Below are 22,801 nucleotides of genomic sequence, written 5' to 3'. Positions count from 1 at the left end.
ACAAATAATTATAATTTGTGGCATATTTTCATATATTACTCTTAATAGCAAGAAATCCAGAAGCAACTTCAGAATAGATTGAATCTAATATGTCCTGCGTCACGTTCTTTGTATTTAGGCCAAATCTTTATTCCTTCGGACGAACGGTTAATTGAACAGAATTCTCTCAATGCCTCACTGCGTACTGTAATTAAATCTATTAATAGATATATTTACTGTCATTTATACTTATATCATATCCACTAGCCTATTCCGGCTTGGTTCGAGTTGAATTTCTGAAAGTTTTTCTTAGTGGGGGTTTAGGTTATTTAGAGAACTTACGTGCAAGATCTCAAATTTCTAGACGCAGCAGTTTGAGGTATATGTCTATAATAACATGTAAGTTCAAATGTAAGTCAGTCAGTTTTTCCTTTTAAATATAGGTACTTAGACCAAGTATTTTTATACAACGTTAATTTAGTATACGCAAAAACCAAAACACGTATCGAGTATTTTTACATAAAGAAAAATATACAAAATTTTAAAAATGTTGAATGAAAATTTACTAAGTTATTATAGCTTGTTGTGTTGAGACGTTGTCCCACTAAAACATGGTCACCCCAAGCAAGCGAGTAGCGACTGTGAGCGAACGAGCTAGCGTCGATTGTGCGCACTACGTACTGCGTGCGCGCGCGGCTCGAATCAGCTGGTGCATGCGGTCATTCAACTAGGTGTTCAAACTTCCAGGATTTAAAGTATTTTTGGTCCAAACATAATCCGTTGTAAAAATGATTACAATCGATTCTGTTACTGATTCTGAACAAACTACTTTCAGGTTTTGCGAATACCTCGTACTATATAACGTTGTATAAATAACGAGCAAACCAATGCCAACGTGTGAACCAATAATGACGCGGGTGACCATCATATCCTTATCCTATACAGAGAGTATATTATAGATTAATATATATATATATATAGATTAATTTGATACGGACGTCTAAAATGAATAAATGCTTTGAATGTTTTATTCTAATTAATTAAGTTACAAACGCTTTGCTTGACAAACTTGATTAAGCGAATGTAAATAAAACATGAAATAAAAAGTTACAAAACGAGATTTATCCAATTTGCACCTATTTGCTTTCTGTCACGTACGTAAGCTGGAGTTTTATTTCTTTGGACGATCGGTTAGAGAAATCGTAATCACAGATTCCAAGATCGTATCGAAGATTGGCAAAAAAGACAATGTAAAGGCTCATCTACATTAAGTACATATTTCTTTATTTACCTTGACTATTACTACTTTACTTTTTCTTTGGGATCCTTTGTCTTGGAACCATCGTTTTCACGCAGTGTAACTTTCTATTTTATGTAGGTACTCGTAGCTATATGATATATAGAAATTAGCTGATTATAGGAAAAATCTGATTTGAATAATCATCATCATCATCATCATCATCATGATCAATCCATCGCCCCCTCACTACAGAACACGGGTCTTTTCTCGGAGTGAGAAGGGTTTTGGCCATAGTCTACCACGCTGGGCCAAGTGTGGATTGGAAGAGAACATTATGGAGAACTCTCAGGAATGCAGGTTTCCTCACGACGTTTTCTATATTTAATTACTTTAAACGCACAAACCCCGTGTCCCCGACCTCTCGATTAGGAGGCCGACCGACGTCCTAACCACTAGGCTATCCACCTCTTCCCGGTTTAAATATTACAGGTATATGTACAGCCAGAGAAACAATTAAATATTTGACGATAAAAGACAAAGTCTAAAAATTTTCTCAAAGAAAATTGGAGCCATTATAGTAAGAACAATAAAAGCTGGCAAACCTTTGATGATTTCTTAAAAACAGCAATGCACACCTTGTTTCGCAGGATTTGATTCTGCTCCCAATGGTTCAATTTGGGAAGGATTTCTTATAAATTGGCGCGTTTAATTTCCTCTAGAGGTTACTTCTTATTATTTTTAGGGTTCCGTACCTCAAAAGGAAAAAACGGAACCCTTATAGGATCACTTTGTTGTCTGTCTGTCTGTCTGTCTCTGTCGGTCTGTCAAGAAACCTACAGGGTAGGTACTTCCCGTTGACCTAGATAATGGAAATTTGGCAGGTAGTTAGGTTTTATAGCAGACATTAGGGGAAAAATCTGAAAACGTGAATTTGGGGTTTATCACCCAAAAAAAATTAAATTGAGGGCATGAACTAAAATTAGTATTTTCAATTTTCGAAGTAAGATAACTATATCAAGTGGGGTATCATTTGAAAGGGCTTCACCTGTGCATTCTAAAACAGTTTTATTTTTATTTTATGCATCATAGTTTTTTAATTACCATGCAAAAGTCGCAAAAATACGAATGCAGTACGGGAATCCCCGTCTGTACGAGCCTGACCCGCACTTGGCCGGTTTTATTATTTGGAACAGCTTCTTAGTTCTTTCAACTGTAATTTGTTCCCTTCCGTCTCTCAGAGGTTTAATACAATTGTCTGTTAAACCAATTTGCTATCAGTAATGGACTGAACATACTCGTGTCTGTATACTTATAGCATCGAATGTAAATCATATTATCGAGAGGATACTTACTATAACTTGTTTTGTTCTACAACATTAAAAAAAGTTTATAAAGCAGTTTGATCAATTGTGTAGTTATCTGAGCTAAATGTCCATAAGCAATCAAACTTGCAGAAATTACTTGCTGGGAGTGTTTACATACTAGTTTAAGTGGCCACAGCTAGAGACTTGCTAGAGGAAACTTAAAGAGGGAGACAGAGAGAGCGTAAGAGATTGAGGTTCTTCGTAGATAAAACCTACTGTTCTAATTAAAATATTATCATAAATTTTTAAAATCCAAAATGTCCTGGAATTTGTACACCCTGTTATCACCTATCTAACGTTATAATTATAGTTCACGACCAAGCCACCTTGTAAATGTCGAGGCATCGACGACACTGGCAGGCGTCAAATGTTCCTACATTTGACGCTAGTCAAGAATTTCTAAGTACTACTTATGTTCGATGCGCTAGGTAGCCTTATGAACAGCCTATTGTTGTTTTGATTTCACGTCAACCCTAGTCTAATATTTGACATAGTGTCGATTCAGGATTAAACCAAGAGTAAGTCACCCTTAGTTTTCTCTGTTATAATGACGTCGAAATTAGTGGGATGGGTAATTCTAAATATTATTAGATTTTTAAAACCATGACTAACATTCTTTCAAAGAGTGTTTATATTCATGTGGCGCTTGTGGTTACCCGCGCTATTATACCTACCGCCTATTTTATTGATTTATCTTAAGTGATTGGTTTACAGCTCGTTAAAAAACCGCTGTGAACGTTTTACCCTTTGCAATTATATGATAGTAACGTTATGAGCACTAATACCGTTTAATTTTATAATTGAATCGCATCCTGTACCTAAATACTTATACCCTATCATAGAGAGTGATTAGGGTGCGTTTCCACTGACGCGGAGCAAAGGTGTAGCGGAGCAGACGTGAATTAGCCAATCACATTGCTGGAAATCTGCACTCCACATCAGTGGAAACTGTGTAAGTGGAGCGCAGCGGACTTTTAAATGAAATATATGAACCACGCGGCCCCGAGCCGGCACAGCGGAGTTCGAGCAGGCTGTGGTGCCGAGCAGAGGGGTACGCAGCGGAGGGAGGAGACAAATTTGACTGATGGGAACACTCCTCGATGCAGCTCTAGTCTGCTCAGCTTAGCTCCACTCCGTCCCACTCCGCTTCAATTAAAACACTTGCCCTTGCCACTTTTTACTGCCCAGCTCCGCGTCAGTGGAAACGCACCCTTATTATGTCTTGGACATTGTAGTGATGTTTTCTGTATACGAATGGCCTTCTACTACAATCAACGTCACTTGATTGTAGCTCATTGTAGATAATAAATAATAATTGACGTACTTAGGCACACTACTTACATTTTAATAGAAGCCTTGTAATCTTCAATATTTACAGCGGCATTTTACTTATATATAACTAGGTAAGAAGATGCGAGATGAATGCCCTTGACTACGCTCGCGTTTTAAAATAATCTACTCATACGTCGAATTCATAACATACAAGAATAAAACTGCTCATTTAACTCATGAAATTCTTGTGATACTCATATTTTATCCAGTTATTATTGGAGTCGCTCTAAAACGTATAGGACATAAGAAATCGGAGCACCTATAATAATAATTGTAATCGATAGGTATACATCTGAATTCTGAACACGATTGTATTGCTTATATTTTGAAAAAATACATGGAAGTACCTATATGTTGCAAGTTTTCTGATTTCAGTTTATATTAATTCTGATTTAGCTTATTTCTATTTTTGTTATTCAAGGTTGTGTTGGCCTAGTAGATAACAATCATGAAACACCAGATGATTGTCTTTGTAATAATGGAAAGGAAAAAGCCTAGAGAAAATATACTTGAGTGTTAACGATGAGTAGACCTTTTAGAATAGGCTCCCCTACTGGCCTGGCTAAAGCCGGTGTTGATGACAGTTTCATTAAGAATAAAAAGGAAAATGCATATAGAAAAAGTTATAGTTGAGTGTTAAAATGATAACGACGCGTAGACCTCTTAGGATAGTCTCCGCTACTGGTCTGGCTAGAGCTGGTGGTGGTCGTGCTGAGCGTAGAGAGGTCGCTGGAGGCGCGCGCCGAGCGCAGGCGAGGCAGCACGGGCGCCTCCTCCGCCTCGGGGGACGCGGCCGGCGCCTCGCACGCCAAGCCCAGCGCGCGCGCCGCCGACCACACCGCGAACACCAGTGTGATCATCGCCCTACGCCTACCGCGCTATCCGACGGACGCGTCTCCGACCCGACCACCACGAATACTTTCCTGCCAAATGCATCAGTATCAAATTCACTGTCCCTTTCAGTCACACATCGCCACTCGCCGCGCCCGGTACGAATAGCATTCCGGTCGCATGAGACGCACGTGCTCCACGACGACGATACCACGCGCGATCGCGACTACGACTGTTGAATCGAAGCTACTCGCTCTGTAGGACTCGCTTGTTTTGTCGTCATATCAATAGTCAATAAATAAAACATTTCACTTTTAATATTTATCAATCCGATCCGATTTGAATTACGGAATCCGGTTGTTAACTGAGCTCCCGATACGTATCGATGACGATGATTTCACTGATTAGCACTAGGCAGAGAGCCGCTACCCTCACGCGTGCGTGTTGATAATATTTATGTGAAGCAGCGGTCTGCGTGACGCGGTTATGTTGACGTTTCGCGGCGCGGGGAACGTGAGTCGACGTCACGCTTGGCTCACCCGCGCCGCCGCTCGCTGAAAGGGCACGTTCTATATTTGTACGCGGTCCACGATCACATCACTGCTAGAGATCAGCACTAGTGTCTCGATTATCGCGACTTCCTCAGCGCTATCACTTGTTGCACGCGCGGTTCGTGTGAGACGCGTCGTGTTGGAGCGAGCAATAAATCGATGGTACCGGCGGTATCTATGCGGATGTGCGTGTCGAAACGTACAGGCCGCTGAGAATTCGTGTCAGCGTTTCGAACGAGAGCAGTGTCACGGAGCATCCTGCGGCTGCCCGGCGGCCATGTTGGCATCGCCATTTTGCCGGGGGTCGAAAAGGGGCGAGCCGCATGCGTACGCTGGTACGCAACCCCCGTGTGAGAAACGACACAACGAGCTGCACCACTTAATGAAAGTCGAACTCTCGTACACGGGCGGAAGGTTCAATTCCAATTGATCTAAAATGTGCGTTGCTTTGTAGGTCATGGAACGGACCTGAAGCTGGTTATGAATCAGGGGAACTGATTTCAGACAAATATGTTTACAGTACAATTTTAATAGGTAGGTATAACAAAACCTTTTAATACGTTATTAATTTGCCAATTAAGAGCCTAGAGTGAGTCCATTAAAAAGGCTATATTGGCGGTTGAAAATATGAAAAAGGTAGAGGTATTGGTTTTGAATATTAATAGCCTTAAATAAAAAAATCAATATTTCTAATTCAACAATGTACCTACATAGATACTGGCACATTCCTACGAGTATCATTCATTTACTTATACTGAAAGTGTATATTGAAAATAAGTAGCAAATAGAACAAGGCTATGTGCCAATGCTAATAATAATACATAACTATCGTGAATCTAATTAATTAAGCCAAGAACTGTTCATAATTATATCAGCGACATACGTCTTATGCCCATTGTGACAGAGTAGTTAAGGATTAATGAATAAAGTTTCATATAACGTTACACAGGTACACAGAGTATTTATTTTGTTCCTATAATATGGTAAGAAATAGAATTTTTTTGCACTAAACTGAAAAAAAAAACTCTCCTCTCGCACTGCCAAGGGTCACTGTAGAGATCTCTTATAAAGATAAGTGTTTCTCTGACCACTTTTACTTTTATTTTGTAAAACTTTATGGTACAAATAAAAAAAAAACTGTTTGTATTACTAAGTAAAATACCACAGTTTTTCTAATACTGTTTATCTATATTTCTACTGTCTTCTATCTATTACTGAAATCAAAATGATGTAAGCAGAGTAGTATCTAATTCAAAAACCATTCTTAATTTTACATTTCAACATTTCAAATAATAATAAGAAAAAGCATATGCCTCTCTTATAGAGAGTTACATTTTTGTGCCGTTTGCCATGGAGTCTTAGTGCTAAAAAAATTTTAAGAGACATTATTTTCACCGCGATTAATAGCCGCATCTGGTGACAGAAGGGCTGGCTCATTTTTTGCGCAACGGATCAGCCTGGCTGTCCAGCGCGGAAATGCAGCCAGTATTCTTGGCAGCAATCCACGCGGTCATGATTTATATAGTAATTAGATAAGTCACATAGATATAAACTGTAAATATTTTAAATATATTTGTAAATAAAAAACCCTTGCTTGCTAGTACCTAAAAAAAAAAAAAAAGCAATAGTAAAGAGAGAGAGAGAGAGCCAGCGCGTGCCAGACTTTCGTTATTTTAAAAAAAAGCTGAAAGTTTCTCTGCGCATTGCCCCAATCACAGGGAAGAACGATCAGCTACTACGAAATTTGGATCATGGTGGCTTTGGGAGATAATATAGGTAGGAGATAAATAATAGGTAATAACGGTGTAAAAAAATCTTACGTCAAAGTATAAAATCTATTTTTTTAATTTTTTTCTTCGATATACTTAGTATTTTTTACAAATCACGTCATGCATTGCCAGACAGGCGGTTACGCACTCATCCGATCCGAGTCCGTGAAAATACGTTTCAGAACCCTAAAAATGGCGAGTAAGTACTTAAAATGTTTGCATTAGCGTAGTTAAAGTAAAGCTAATACACACAAGGTCACAAAAAGTGTTAGTTAACTTGTAAGTGTGCGGGGGCGGGGGGTTACGGAGCACGTGGCTTGGAAACTAGACCGCGCTGCAGTCATCAACCTCGAGAGGATATCTTAGGAATAGTTTTAAGACTTTTATAAAAATTACTAGCTGTTGCCCGCGACTTGGTTCGCATGGATTTAGGTTTTTAAAAATCCCATGGGAGTTCTTTGATTTTCCGGAATAAAAGTAGTAGTAGTAGTAGTAGTAGTAGAAAGTAGTATGTTACTCTACAGGTCTTTAACAGTATACCCCTGTAAAAATCACGTCGATCCGTTCGCGTTGCTCCCACTAATGTAGGAATTAGTTTATTCTGTGGTTGCTCTGTTGCGACGTGATTGAAGAACAAACCAACAAACAACAATTAAATACATTTCCGCGTTTGTGATATGCGTAGGGATTTTCATAGATACGGGTTTTTCGTGTAGTACCTACTGATTTTCTATGATAATATGTTACGTTTGAATTGTTACGCTTCCTGTGAATTTTGGAAGTCATTCCTTCATTTTATCAATCTGAACAAATTATAAAAAATTAACGTTAATGTCTTCGTTCGGTCGTTCGATACTTATGCACTACGCATCGTCCATCCGATGATTTGATTTTTTGATTTTTAAATGTCATTTATTTTTATAATAATTACAAAAAAGTTATGCAACAGTTTTTCAAGATAACTTATTGCTAACAACAGTATTAAATATTTGTTTGTACAGGCTAAACACCTTTATAAACATATACCTACATCTACATACGTAGTGTACAGACAATTAGATCCTATTTTATATTAATTTACCTATCGCTAAATCATAATATTATCATAATGTGCATTATATTTGAGCTATAACACACAGATACTAAACTAACTAATTATAACAATATTCGGAGTAAGCTATTATGTCTAACTACTACGAAAAACAATAATTTTAATTTAAAAAAGAGTACAAACACGACGCCAAAAGCATTAAATTCTTACTTATTATTTACAAGCCGGGTAGGTAGAAAAACTGAGCTACAGAATCGGCAACGATGAGTCCATCCGATGAGTTGAAACTTTGTGCAACTGTTATCGACACTTGCGTGAAGTTTTCGGACATAGTATATCATCCCTTTTAGATGTATATTTATAAGGTGCTCTATTTGTTTAAACGTATTGTGAGTATTACTCAGTTATGATAGCGCATTAAGTCGATAACGATGATGCGAGTCGGTAACTGAATCGGGACTTAGTCATATTATACAAAAAGATCTGGGAGCCCATCGTATTACTAACCCTAGAAAACCTCTACATTATGCGGTTAATGAAGAACTCAAGAATACTGCGAGAGACCTCTTAATTATTCCAATCTCATCTTTTTACACACTTAAATGACATAATCGTCGGTCTAAATTATAATAGCATTGTCTTGGCTTATCGTTTAGTTGCGGCTACAGACAATTACGGCTGGATTGCACGTACATGCAATTATAGCACAGGTAAGGTCGCGATCTCTATGAATAGAGAACAGGGAGACTGCATCTAGGCTAGATTAAGATTTAAATTACAGTCGCAGATATTTGAGCCGCTGATTTTTTTATTCTTTAGCAAGGGCTTAATAGCTTCGAAGCTATGTGACACAATAAATGCATTTTCTGTGCATCCGCCGAAGCCGCAGGCATCAGCTAGTAATAAATAATTACGTAAACTTTAAACTAATGCTACGAGGGTTCCATTTTCCAGTTCCGAGGGATTTTGCTGTAAACATTGTGGCTTTAAGGTTAATTACTTTAGGATTGCATGTAAATGCAATTACGTTCACGTCTGCAGCTGAAATGAATGTTTACGATGACTGCTACTTGTCTACATAAAATGAAATTGCTTAGTTTACCTTTCAAGATATTTTGAATTCAAACATTTCAGGGTTCCGTACCCGAAGGGTGCTAACGGGACGCTATTACTAAGCCATATAAAGCTAAGTAAGTAGTCAGTACTTTTGTAACTCATAAATGTCCTCTTGACAGTTCTAAGATGCCTCTACTGAGTGGAAGTTCGTAAAATTCCATTAGATAAAGATGATTTCACATATTATTCTTCAAATATATCATCCGCGCTCTCTGATATAGATTATTGTGTATAGATATTTGGTATAGATATCATAGACCACTCGCCTAGTGCCGGAACTATTTGTGCGAAATTCAAAACTAATTGGTAATATCTTGGTATCATGACCTAAATGAACCTTGGCTCTTGATCGACGAATTATGTGACCCTTAGGCCTATTAAGTTGTGAGATCCCTAATTAAGAAAGTTCATAAAAAGGTTTATTTAATACTAGATGATTCCCGCGACTTCGTCCACGTGGATTTTGGTTTTTTAAAAATCCCGTGGGAGTTCCTTGGTTTTCCGGGATAAAAGTAGCCTATGGCCACTCCCGGGATGTAAGCTAACTATGTACCAAATTTCATCAAAATCAGTTAAACTTGGGCCGTGAAACGCTAGCAGACAGACATTCGCATTCATAATAATTAGTATGGATTATCGTCAGAAATTCAGGATTCTGTGTACAGGAAATTTTGTTAACGTTTGGATGGGAAAAGAAAATGCTTGAATTAATTTTGTATATCTATATATATAAAAGGAAAAGGTGACTGACTGACTGACTGACTGAATGTCTGACTGACTGACTGACTGATCTATCAACGCACAGCTCAAACTACTGGACGGATCGGGCTGAAATTTGGCATGCAGGTAGCTATTATGACGTAGGCATCCGCTAAGAAAGTATTTTTGAAAATTCAACTCCTAAGGGGGTGAAATAGGGTTTTGAAATTTTGTAGTCCACGCGGACGAAGTCGCGAGTATAAGCTAGTTAGTTCATATTTCTAATGAAGGTACCTGTATACATTTATTTGTAGAGGGTCATTATTGCAGGATTGCATGCAGATGCAATTAGTGTGCTTGTCTACAGGGAAAATAGGTAGTAAACGTTTGCGAAGGCTGTTATACAATCTACATCTAAATATAAAACAAAAAGGTGACTGACTGACTGACTGACTGACCTATCAACGCACAACTCTAACTACTGGACGGATCTCCACGGCAAACGGAACAAAAATGTAACTCTCGATAAGAGAGGCATACTTGCGCCGGTTGCCGTTTTCAGCTGTTTCTGATGCGGCTCCCGGTCTTGATGCTGTCTCCCTGATATGACACGGGGCCAATGTGTCAACGCAAGTTGCGTCCCACATTAGGTCCCCTAAATAAAAGGAGCAGTTGCAGTTTAAAAACAGAACCCGTACTTAATGGTGCTGCGTATTTTTTTTTGTAAAAATTGTTTGAGTAGAACCCGTCTAATATTTTTAAGGCTATTCGTATATTTGTATCAATAGATTCCCTTTGTTATTTGGTATTGACAGGCAGACAACGCAACGTCTAATAGTATCTAGATGGTACATTATTATAATTATGTGGTATTTCTTATTTAACCTCGTTCAAAGAGAACGTAAACCAAACAATAAAAACAAAAGGTACAAATGGACGAAACAACAATATTCCACGGCATTTACATATTATGGCATCCACATTATGCAAATTAAGTGGGTAAGTCCTTATTTAATATACATGTACCTATTACTGCAATGAGATGCTGTTCTAGAGTCTATTATCCACACGTTCCACTTAGTCAACGTCATACAGTTGATATTATACGTGCAAATGGTGGAAAATTGGTTTGAAATGTCTATATTACAATAAAAAAGACAGGCAAAATAGAGAGACTTAGCGATTGAGACGCTCTTTCAATATTTGGTTGTAAATAAATCATCATCATTATCGCATACCTTCTTCGAAACGAAGTTTAGTGGTCAATGGTCATCATTTGAAAAGCCTCTCTATCTATCGTACTCAACCTAAAGTCGTCTCTTTTAACTTTATGTAGGTAAATAAGCCCTGTGTACCCCCCTTAGGTATATCGTCTAACTATTTGTACTTTTGGCGACCGGGAGCCCTTTTGCCCTTAATTCTTCCTTGCAACACTAATCTTGGGAATGAGACTTGGACTCCTCTTTACAAATGTCCAAAGCTTTCTTTGGACATTTGTAAAGAGGAGAGGATTAAGAAAGCGAGCTTCCTATTATGATGATGGTAGTGTGTGAATTTTTAAAATACCCTAGTACCAGTACCTAGCTTCGTGTTCATTACATAACCTATCTACAATGTACGTATTCTCATGAGCAACTTAATACAAGCCGCCACGTTGTTCGATGATAGAGGACCCGTGCTAACGTGCGCTCAGAGTCGGGGTAAGTGGATAATTGCATCGTAAAAGCCTTCAGTGGCTATCAAAGTCCTCAATGCGATTATCTTAGGGCCATCAGTGTAGTAGATACAGGAAATGATAATAATAGGGGATCATTAGAATATTATTTGCTTGTGGTAAATAGACAACTAATTGCACAATTATTATTTACTAATTTAGGCCCGCGACTTCGTCCGCATGGACTACACAAATTTCAACCCCCTATTTTACCCCTTCGAGGTTGAATTTTCTTAAATCATTTGTTAGCGGATGTATCCGTCCAGTAGTTTGAGTTGTGCGTTGATAGATCAGTCATTCAGTCAGCATTTCCTTTTATATATATATAGAAGACTAGCTTATAGTCGCGACTTCGTCCGCGTGGACTACACAAATTTCAAACCCCTATTTCACCCCCTTAAGGATTGAATTTTCAAATACCTTTCTTAACGAATGCCTATGTCATAATAGCTATCTGCAAGCCAAATTTCAGCCCGATCTGTCCAGTAGTTTGAGCTGTACAAAAGATCAAGTTTCTGCTGGAGCTAGCAACTTTACAAAATATAAACTTTCTCTATAATGAAGAAATAAAGGATTTTCAGTAATTTCATCCGAGCCAAGCCGAGGTGGGTCGGCTAGCAAGATAGTGTCAGATACGTATATTGTGATATTGTGAGTGTAGAAGACTCACCTATTCACATACTTTTACATAAATACGTAAGGTACGTAACATGAATATACTTTTCAGCGAAACTGTGTCAAAGCGTAAGATACATCACGTTAGAATATCATTATTCCGGCGTTATGCACGTTGATAGAGCAGGAAATCTCATTTCCGCCGTGGGCTTGAACATGTGTTTTGATGATATATTATATACTTTAACAAAGAATAAATTAACCCAGAAGATATATTTTCTCTAAATAATATTGTGTGTTTGCTTTCTGTACCTACCTAGGGTAGGTACAGAAGGCAAACACACTGTAGGGTACTAACCTACGTACGGTTGTAACCAGAACGCTAGCAAAAACTCGATAGCTCAACGGTTAAAGGAGCGGACTGAAAACCGAAAGGTCGCCGGTTCAAATCCCACCCGTTGCAATATTGTCGTACCTACTCCTAGCACAAGCTTTACTAGCTCTTTATTTGGAGAGGAAAGGGGAATATTAGTCAGCAGTTAACTTGGCTAATATTCTTTAAAAAAAACAACTTAGCGTTATTGTTGTACTACCTAAACATAATCCAATAGATACCAATAACCATTTGTCTCATTTTTAGTTTTAGTGATTTAGTATTTTCCAAACCCGCAATGTATAGCGTGCAAAACTTGGGTCAATACCCCACCTACGACGCGGCATTGACTCTGAGTGGCCTACTTATGCAACGTTCGTTGGCCTCTAGCGTTAGTCACTATATTTATATTTATGAACTCAGTAGTTTTCCTCTTTCATTTGACATCCACCCGAGGGACTTATCATCTTCAGGAGATACTTATTATAATATTTTTCCAAAATTTAAGTATGCTTCAGTGTAGCGATATTATAGGTTTCTATAATTGTTTATCGTGCTTTTTTCTGCAGCTCTTATTTTTATACAGACTAAATTTGAAACATCCGTGACACATAGGCGGACGGTCGGACAGGACGAAATTGGCCTTTAAACGGAACCCTAAAATCCAATACTTATTAAAAGCAACGTCGCAAAGCGTTTAAGGCCGTTTAGACGCACAACGCCAAAGACGAATAACGGTTCGCAGAATGCCAGATTTGCATATAAATGCCATATACGCAAACTGCCGAATCGCGTACCTATAACTTCAAATTGCATATAAGTACCTACATATATGAAATGCCAAATCAAAATGATATTATTAATTAGTTTAGCTCGCTCAAGCTTTTCAAGATAAATAATGATTATTGTATCCGAAAATAAAAAGTAAAATTGCTTTAACACTTATTTGATTATAATACGTATTATTGTTTTCCAACAAACAGACGCGAGCAAGTTGGTCCGGAAATGTATTATTTAATTTGAATAAAAATGTGGATTAAATTGCGAATAAGTACTAGTTAAATATAATATTATAAATTGCTAGGTTATGTTGCTACGTATAATATTATGTACCTAATATCATAATTGATTGCCCTATATTATTATGTGCCCATACCACGTGACTAACATAGTTAAATATCGTGTAAGTACGCTTTTGCTAATTTTACAGGAGAGCCTGAAAACTTATTTTCTTAAAAACAGACTATGTTTAGAAAGAACTGATAGTAAGGAATATTTTGTTTTCCTTTCACTCGAGATTGTCGAAGCCAATCATCAATCTCTACCTACAATCGTAAATAAAAATAAAAAAATATAGAATTGTATTTCAATTTTAATTTTATGTACATGTGATGTGCGGTATTTAACAACGTCAGGTACGTGGTATGAGACTATAACGACGTATTTAGTTCACGCAGATCAACTGACATAGAGCTAAGATAGAAGCTTCATCATGTCGGTACTTATAGCGAGCATGGGACAGGCTACAGCCTCGTCAGAGATTATGAAACGACACCTACAATTTCACGCAAGTGTGTATAGATGTAGTTATGTAGCTACAAAATAACCTCTACACAATAATAACTTGTAAGCTACGTAAATGAAAAAAGCCCAATCTTGTACCACATTAAAAGTTAAGTTGAATATACCAATTAATTACAAAATATTTATAATGTTAAAAGAAGTTTCTCTAGCGTGCTCCCTTCCGCTGTTCATACAAACATTCTCGTAGTTTGGTAAACATCAAGGTTCTCATTTGAATATAACCAATGAAATTCGATGAAATTTTCGAAATTTCAGAAAAACTTATCTGTGTCTGTGGTTTCCTAGATTTCCGTAAAAGTGTGTAGTTTCAATTCAAATTTTTACAGGAATCTGGAAGATGGGAAGACCACAGACACAGGTCATAATTCCTAGAACATTTTCATTGAGTTTCATTGGTTGATATTTATTAAATGAGAACCAAACTACATTTGTTTGGAGCGCGCTACGAATAAACTCATCTTAAAAAGTTAGTGTAGGTATTTACCGGGTGTGATGCGGTTGGGTGTCATCCTGACTGCTGCTGCGCTTCCTCTTGCGGCGAAAGCACCAGTCCTGGCCCATCGCATCACAGCCACCGTGCCGCGAGCCGCCCCCGCCCAGCGCGCCCTCTCACGCCCTCACCATCGCTTCACACATCCACCCTTTGACATCTTTCAAAACACCATTTTCCTCCTCTGCACCTTCACGACAGCTATACACGTATACATCGATGACTACACAGTAACAACTATTCAATATTTACGCTTTACTCTTCTTATCAAATATATTTTTATTCGTCCACTTCCTTTGAAGGTTTGAGATATAACTGATGACTCTTGAGAACGTTAAGAACGGAGTTTCGATGTTTTTATTGGGTTTTTTATTTCGTTGCACGTTCCTCTTAATTATATTTTTGGCACTGTTACAAATACAATGTTTTATATTTTTGCGTAAAATGTATTCTGTTCCATTTCAAACGAGTTCGATGACACTTTCAGAACCCTGGAGATCACTAATTTATTGGATTCATGAATTACTGTCCACTCGGTGAGGTTGGTGTAAAAACGAGCTTCCGTTTTAATTCACTGTTTGTTAATACACATAATAACCCATAAATGAAAGGTTAATTTATGATTTATTAATGCAGAGTGCTTTACCATTTACGATTTAAATATTATGGGGTTTCAATGTAATTTTTTAACATAAGTTGCGCAGCAAAATAAGAATAAATAGGAAAAGTGGTAATAAGCTTGTATATAAACAAACTTTCTGGAAAAACACTATAGAGCATTAACGGTATAAAACTTAAGCACAAGTTATATTATTACCAGCTAATAATAATATAGTGAAATAATCACCTAACTTCTCTCATTAGCAACATAAGCCGCAACATCAGATGATATATTGCATGTTTCTCTAGAATAACTGGCAAGTTTACCGCGTTTCCTTGTAAAGCTCTAATTTCATTGGATAGCGGTAGCGGCTACTACAAAGTGTCAAATGACGTCACGGAAAGTTTTAAATATTGAAACAGGACATTTTAGGGTCCTAGAAAGCGTTTTTTTAACACCATAACCAATGGTGTAAAAGAGGCTTTTTTTTCTTGTTTTGTAGCCCAAGTACAAATTCTGAATTAACTTTTCATACAATTAAAAAACTAGATGATGCCCGCGAACTCGTCCGCGTGGATATAAAAAATAAAATAAACATAGATGATGATATGGTATATAGATTTATCGAAATTCCGCGGGAACTCTTTGATTTTTCGGCATAAAAAGTAGCCATAAGATATTTTCATTCTGAATTACAGCCAAATCGATTCATTGTGGAGTGAAGGAGTAACAAATATCTAAACTTTCACATATTAAGTAAGTACTTATCATTATTAGCAAGATGTAGGTACTTATCTGAACATTATATGGTGTAACCAGAACGCTGGCAAAAACAAGGACAGGTGATAGTACTGATGATTACTGATATAATACCACTAAAAAAAATCCTATATTTTGTAAAAGTTCACGATATATTTCAAATAAAACATCTGACTGACGCTAAGGGTCAACGAGCGTTGCGTAAGTAGGCCACTGAGAGCCAATCCCGCGTCATAGGTGGGGCATTGACCCCAGTTTTGCACGCTATACCTATTGTGGTTTAAAAAAAACTAAATCACTAAAACTACAAAATGAGGCAAATGGTTATTGGTATTGGATTGTATTTAGAAAGTATAACAATAACGCTAAGTTTGGTTACGTTCTGTATACTAGGGATATCTACTCATGTGCATGTTCTTATAGCAAAAGACAATAATCCTCTCAATATACCTTGGATTAGGTACATAACTCGATTTTGAAATGATGATTAACGAACGTAAAATGTTGAATTTCGATTCAATAAAATACGAGTGAACGTATTATTTCATATAAGTACGTAAACATTCGATTCTGTTTTGGTTTCATTTTTTGTATTTTGTATTTGTATTTATTTATTTATTAAAGAAGAATATTTGCAGGTTACAACAAGTTTGGTGCATTCATAAACTTTAAATAAGTTTTTCCGTACACCAGTGCCGTCGACAGTCGATAGGTACCTACACGTAACATTAATTTATTGTTATACTCAATACTTAACAGCTAACTAACAATTACTTAATATAAACTAACAACATTAAGCTAAATGTGGGTTATTTTAAACTTACTATACATTAAAAAGTATTTTAGACTTAATATACATAATAGGTAAAAAACACAATCATTTATATAATGTAGGTAGGTAAGAAAACGTTCATTATTAAATATCACAGCGGAGTAGTAACATACCACGAGCGTAAGACGCTCACTCACACTACTTCGTGTATTATATTTTAACTGGTACAGGGTGATTACATTATTAATTTAAGTTCAATGTATATATGTTATAATTATTTTGCTGATGTGTAGCTTAGTGTAGCTTAGTGTAGTGTAGGGTTAGTGTAGCTTATTTCAAGTGAAATGTGTAGCTATGTAGTTTTGAGATGTTTTGAGTATGAACATGTGTTATTTTTGTGAGCGTCTATAAAAAGCTCAGGATGAAAGCCTTTTCCGAGCATGCATAAAAAGGATGATTGTTGTATGCGTCTCAATTTAAAAGGCTTCTTAGAAAAGGCTTTCAAAAGACCTGGATACCTGAGATTGCATGGTGGATTCAAAACGCGCAAGTAGGCTCCGTCCTGTTTATTTACGTGAACAAAGCCTCGAGATTTACGAGTACATTGTTGAAGAAAGAAAATCATTTCCCAGAATTGCGTTTGTTTTTAATTAATTAAGAAAAGAAACAATAAACTTTTTGTAACTTTGATTAAAAAATTCAAGAAGTGTCTTATACAAAAATACTTAAATCTGTATAAGTATAATAGGTATGTATAATATGGAGATGAAAGACACATTCAAACTACCTATGCAGAGTCGGCATTCCAGCGTGCTTAGTACGAAATTTTATATCTCACCAACATTCATACAATATGAGGGTCAAAACACATTAACAACTAAGTAAAATGCACCTAAAATGCTTGTTATAAAGCTCAAGTTCATCCATACATATACAGTCAGCACTCCAAACGGAAACCTTAGAAAATAAAAATCGGTCGTACTGAATTTTTGACTTTAATTCTAGGACTTTTACGTCCATTTTACACCGATGTTGCTGTGTTTTGACGGTCAAGTTTTATCAATGTTGGTGAGGTGTAAAATCTCATACTAAGGAAATAGAACCTTGCAACATCCTTACCATTGATGTTGGAATCCCCCTCTACTTTATTATTCTAGGATCCTTACAAAAACTTAATACTTATGAACATCAGCAGGTTGATTTCGTTAAACCTGCATCAATTATCATTTCAATCGCAATTGTTAAGATTGGCTGAATTTATGGTATTCTTGTTGCAACAATACATTGTAGCCAATAGTGAGCAAGGGTCACTATTGGCACAATTTTATCTGCCTGTCTATCTGTAACCTTTTCACTGCCTTGCGTTTAACCGATTCCGACCAAATTTGGCACAGTGATAAATTGCTTATAGGAAACGGATATAAGCTATCCCAAAAAATCAGAAAGTTCGAAGGGGATTTAAAAAATCCATGTGGACGAAATCGTTGGCACCATTTAATGTAAAATAAGTTTCACAAGCTTTTTACTCCACTTAGCTTTCCATTACGACCGTCGAAAGAAATTCATGAAATAAAGATGGATTTAGGGCCTGCTAGCCGAAGGCACTACTACTCACGATCCCTCAAGACACAAAATCTCAAGCACAAAAAGTAAGTAAGTATATCTAGACGTACTTAAATATGATATTCAGAGAAAAGGAGAAAATTGGATAGAGCTATGAAATGCATGGCTTATGGAGTATCTTCATATTTTATTGGCCTTACAAGACTATCTCATTTTGTAGCTTTGTTTGAATATGGCCAGTTGCTAAGATCACACTAATATTATAAAGGCGAAAGTTTGTATGTGTGTGTGTGTGTGTGTGTGTGTTTGTTACTCCTTCACGCAAAAACTACTGGACGGATTTGGCTGAAATTTAGAATGGAATGGAGATAGAATATACCCTGGATTAAAACATAGGCTACTTTTATCCCGGAAAATCAACGAGTTCCCACGGGATTTTTCAAAACCAAATTCCACGCGGACGAAGTCGCGGGCATCAGCTAGTTTACCATAAATATGTATTATGTACATGTGATTAAAACAAAATGTGGCAACGCATAACTTATATTATAAATGCAAAAGTCAGCCTGTCAGTCCAACCTTTTCACGGTCCATCTGCTTAAGCGATTTTAATGAAATCTGGTACAAAGCCCGTACATCTGAAAAGGACTTATGGTTTAATTCCGGATAATTAGAGCCCCCACGTGCTTTAGCCTAATCTACCTAATCCCTAACCTAAAACCATATGGCCCAAGATGCGGTTATCTCTAGTATTAAATATTATGATATACTCGAATAGACTTGTATCAGCCTGTTTCCACTTGTCGTCTGTCGGGCCCGGGTTTTAATCGTTTGTTCCAGTAGCAGAAAATTTTATATGAAGCTATTCACATTTATCAGAAACCAATTTTGTGTCAAAATGTTCTGCTCCTGGAACATGCGATTAAAATCCGGGTCCGACAACCGACAAGTGGGAACGGGCTGTATAAGGTCAAAGGCCTGTCAGTTTATGTTCTAGTATATCTACCTATTATGAGGTATAGTAATGATGCTATCAGATTTTTATGATTTAAATCTGATATCTGCATAGTTCGGGTCCTACACAAAAAAACACTTTTTACAGGATATGTTATACTATATTTAAGACGAGAAATCTACACATCTAGTCCAAACCGTTGGGTTTAGAAATATGTAGGCTTTCTTTGTAAAGTATACCTAGTAGAAGTAGTAGTTAGAACATTAATATCGATGTACGCGTAGCTAAAAGTGATACAACCTTTTATAATTTTGAGGTTATTCAAAAACAAAGAAAACATATCATTTTCCCGCCATTAAAATATTATATATCTATAAATCAATTTTAAGTTTACATGCCTGGTTTTATCTAATTAAATTGTAGTCATATTACTGAAATGAGTAACTGATAGATTGATTGATGATGCAACATATTATGATATCTACAACTGCCAAGCAAATTATACTATTATGATTGTATTTGAAAATTCGCCTAGTTAAACAGTAAATTATGTTCTGATTAAAAATTATAAACTAGAAATCGCATGCGTGGGAACAACCAAGGTCAAAACCTGAAATGTTTACGTATATAATACATTCTAATGGCAAATTGGTTATAATATTATGAATATACTTAATATAAAGGTCTAAATCACGTCTAAACACTAATATCATTTAGTTACTACTGCTACTTGATATGATTCCTTAAAACCCCTAAATACTTAGGATTAAGAGGGAGCACTGTTGTCACACATAATATGGGATGTCACAGAATAACATTTTTGGTGATGTTTTGTCTGTGACGTTTTGTATTTTTAACCGACTTCAAAAAAAATGAGGAGGTTCTCAATTCGTCGGAATCTTTTTTATCTGTTTTATTGTTATTGTTGAATTAAGATCGGAAGCTCGTGTTTACAGGGCGGTAGCGCGTGGATGGTCGCGCGGTCGCGGGCACTGAGAACGGCCGGGGCTCTGACGTCAGAGGCCCCACACCGCGCATGCGCTCTAACCTCCGTACTCAAAACCTGGAGGGCTCTACACCTCGAGACCTCAACGCTATGGAACCAAATCGATTTTTGAGCTGCAGTTTCGATATAATGATCATTGTGTCTTAATTATTTATTTACCTGCCAACGGTACTAATGATCAAGTTGCTTCCGCATCCTTAAACTTTTTTTGCGGAGGAGGCTTTTAAAAAATTGGTATAATTTTCCAAATTTGTTGAGCATATTATATCCATAATTGATTTGAGAAACCAAAATCAAGTTCCTCTCTAGTTTCGATATATTAATATAAACGAATGTTATTTATCTGACGCAAGGAAAAAATCAAAATATATAATGACCTTCTTAAATTAAAAGTAATTGAAATATTTTAGCTACATTTCAAATACTTATAAATTAATAAAAATATAATGAGCGGTTGTATGTTATTCAGTGAACAATCTTATTATAAAAAAAACTTGCAAAGATACTTGAGGTAAAGTTTGAAGGCCCCATAATATTATTTTTCGAAGGACATTATTCGTAAACTATCAATACAATAGTTTTGATACTTGAATATATAGATACTTCTAGGATCTTTAATATAAATTCGGCGAATCAAATCAAATCGAATCAAATTTATTTTGCCAAGTCATGAAATAGAAACAAGATTGGATACAATTTCTTCGATAGGGAAAAAATCCGAAAATTGTTCCAAGTATCTAGAACAATTTTCAAAAAATCACGAAGTGTATCGTTTAAGTGGTGACCCAGTGGTTAAGGCGTCGGTCTCCTGTTCGGAGGGTCGGGGGTTCGATCCCGTGCACGTACCTCTAACTTCTCAAAGTTAGGTGTGAAGTAATTAAATAAAGTTGGTTCATTTAATTAAATTAAGTAAATATCACTTGCTTTAACGGTGAAGGAAAACATCGTGAGGAAACCTGCACCAGTTGGCCAGCATGGACGGTCAAAGCCTTCTCATTTTGAGAGGAGACAGTGATCCGTAGTGAGCCTGCGATGGGTTTACGATAATGATGATATTTTGCTCCCGTTCGCGGTTCGCGTTCATGGTACAATGAAGTGAAGAAAATTGCCCTTAAACATCCCTACTAATATTATAAATGCGAAAGTGTGTCTGTCTGTATGTCTGTCTATCTATCTGTCTGTCTGTCTGTCTATCTGACTGTCTGTCTGTCTGTTAGCTTTTCACGGCCCAACATTTCAACCAATTTTGATGAAATTTGGTAGGTACAGAGTTAGCTTACATATCCCAGAAAATTAAAGAGTTCCCGCGGGATATTTAAAAACCTAAATCCACGCGAACTAAGTTGCGGGCATCATCTAGTAATAATATACAAAAGACCCAGTATTTGTGTAATGAACCTATTATTATGTTGCAAAACTGGAAACATATTTTTATCATGCTCATAAAATTGTATAAAGTTATTTTCTAACAATTCCTGGTGTGGAGCGTGTAAGCGTGTATGGAATTGTTTGCTAAACAAACATTATCAGCTTTTGATTAGTTTGTGAGTATATCCATCCGAATATTATAAATGCGAAAGTATATCTGTCTGGCTCTTGCTTTTTTTGGTATATTTGTTTAACCGATTTGAGAAAATTGGCTACAAAGATAACTCGCATACCGGAAAACCAAAAAGTTTTTACATATTTTCAAAAACCTGAATTCACGTGGACAAACTACAAATTCGCGGGCTTCATCTAGTTACTAGATTCCCTTTTCTGAGAAACTGACTGACTGACATATCAAAGTAAAGCTGGGATGTAGGATCGAATCGAATCTCTAAGCTGTAGCATAGAACCCCAAATGATTTTAAGGAATTTCAACAGATTCTTTAAATCTATATAGATAAAACCCCCACGAAAAATCTACTTAAATTATTATCTTTAATTTTATCTCGTCGGATCGTTCGTGAGTAAAAATTCAACTAAAAGGACTTTTCACGTCACGTAGCTCAGGGCCCCGATAAAAACGAAGTTTGTAGTATACTGTTTGTTATTCTGTCGGCTTGGCCGTATAGTAGGTATGTTGAAGATAATTGCTAAAACAAGGCAGTCTAATCTAATTACTTCTTAAACTTCTTCTTAAACTGAAAAATGATGAATATCTTATTACTACAAAAATCTACCAGGGAGGATGCGAAACGAAATATGTGTGAAATGTTATCGGTTTATTTTTATAGTTTAGCTCATTTTCATTAGAGAGTGAAGGTAGGTAGCTATTTTTTTCCTTATCACTGTAACCAGTTTGCTTATTAATTTATGACCATTTTGATGTGTCTCGTTCAAAATAAATTCATAATAATAGCAAAGTTTAACGCAATTGAGATAATTTTGTTTTTACAGTAAGTTACGATTTCTTATTTTTCAATATATAAGAAGATGTACTAGGTACTGGTTA

The 22,801-nt window shown here is 36.6% G+C and overlaps 1 protein-coding gene across 11 annotated transcripts in view; it reads right to left on the bottom strand.

Annotated features, from left to right (window-relative positions):
- Positions 1-22,801, bottom strand: part of dnc (phosphodiesterase dunce) — a 465,943-nt gene that overhangs the window by 132,042 nt on the left and 311,100 nt on the right. Inside the window, exon 1 of one of the 11 annotated variants that reach the window (XM_034968461.2) lies at positions 14,703-15,146. The exons of 9 other annotated variants lie outside the window; for them this stretch is intronic. In XM_034968461.2, coding sequence (XP_034824352.1) covers positions 14,703-14,779 — 77 coding nt within the window. In that variant the 5' untranslated portion in view covers positions 14,780-15,146. Of the gene's footprint in view, positions 1-4,575; positions 5,172-14,702; positions 15,147-22,801 lie in introns of those variants that run through there. One more of the 11 variants, XM_034968452.2, reaches the window with a different exon arrangement.

The sequence above is a fragment of the Maniola hyperantus genome, chromosome 5, assembly GCF_902806685.2.
Source record: "Maniola hyperantus chromosome 5, iAphHyp1.2, whole genome shotgun sequence".
Taxonomy (NCBI): domain Eukaryota; kingdom Metazoa; phylum Arthropoda; class Insecta; order Lepidoptera; family Nymphalidae; genus Maniola; species Maniola hyperantus.
The sequence above is the reverse complement of the archived record's forward strand: the minus strand, read 5'-3'. Positions and strand labels throughout refer to the sequence as shown.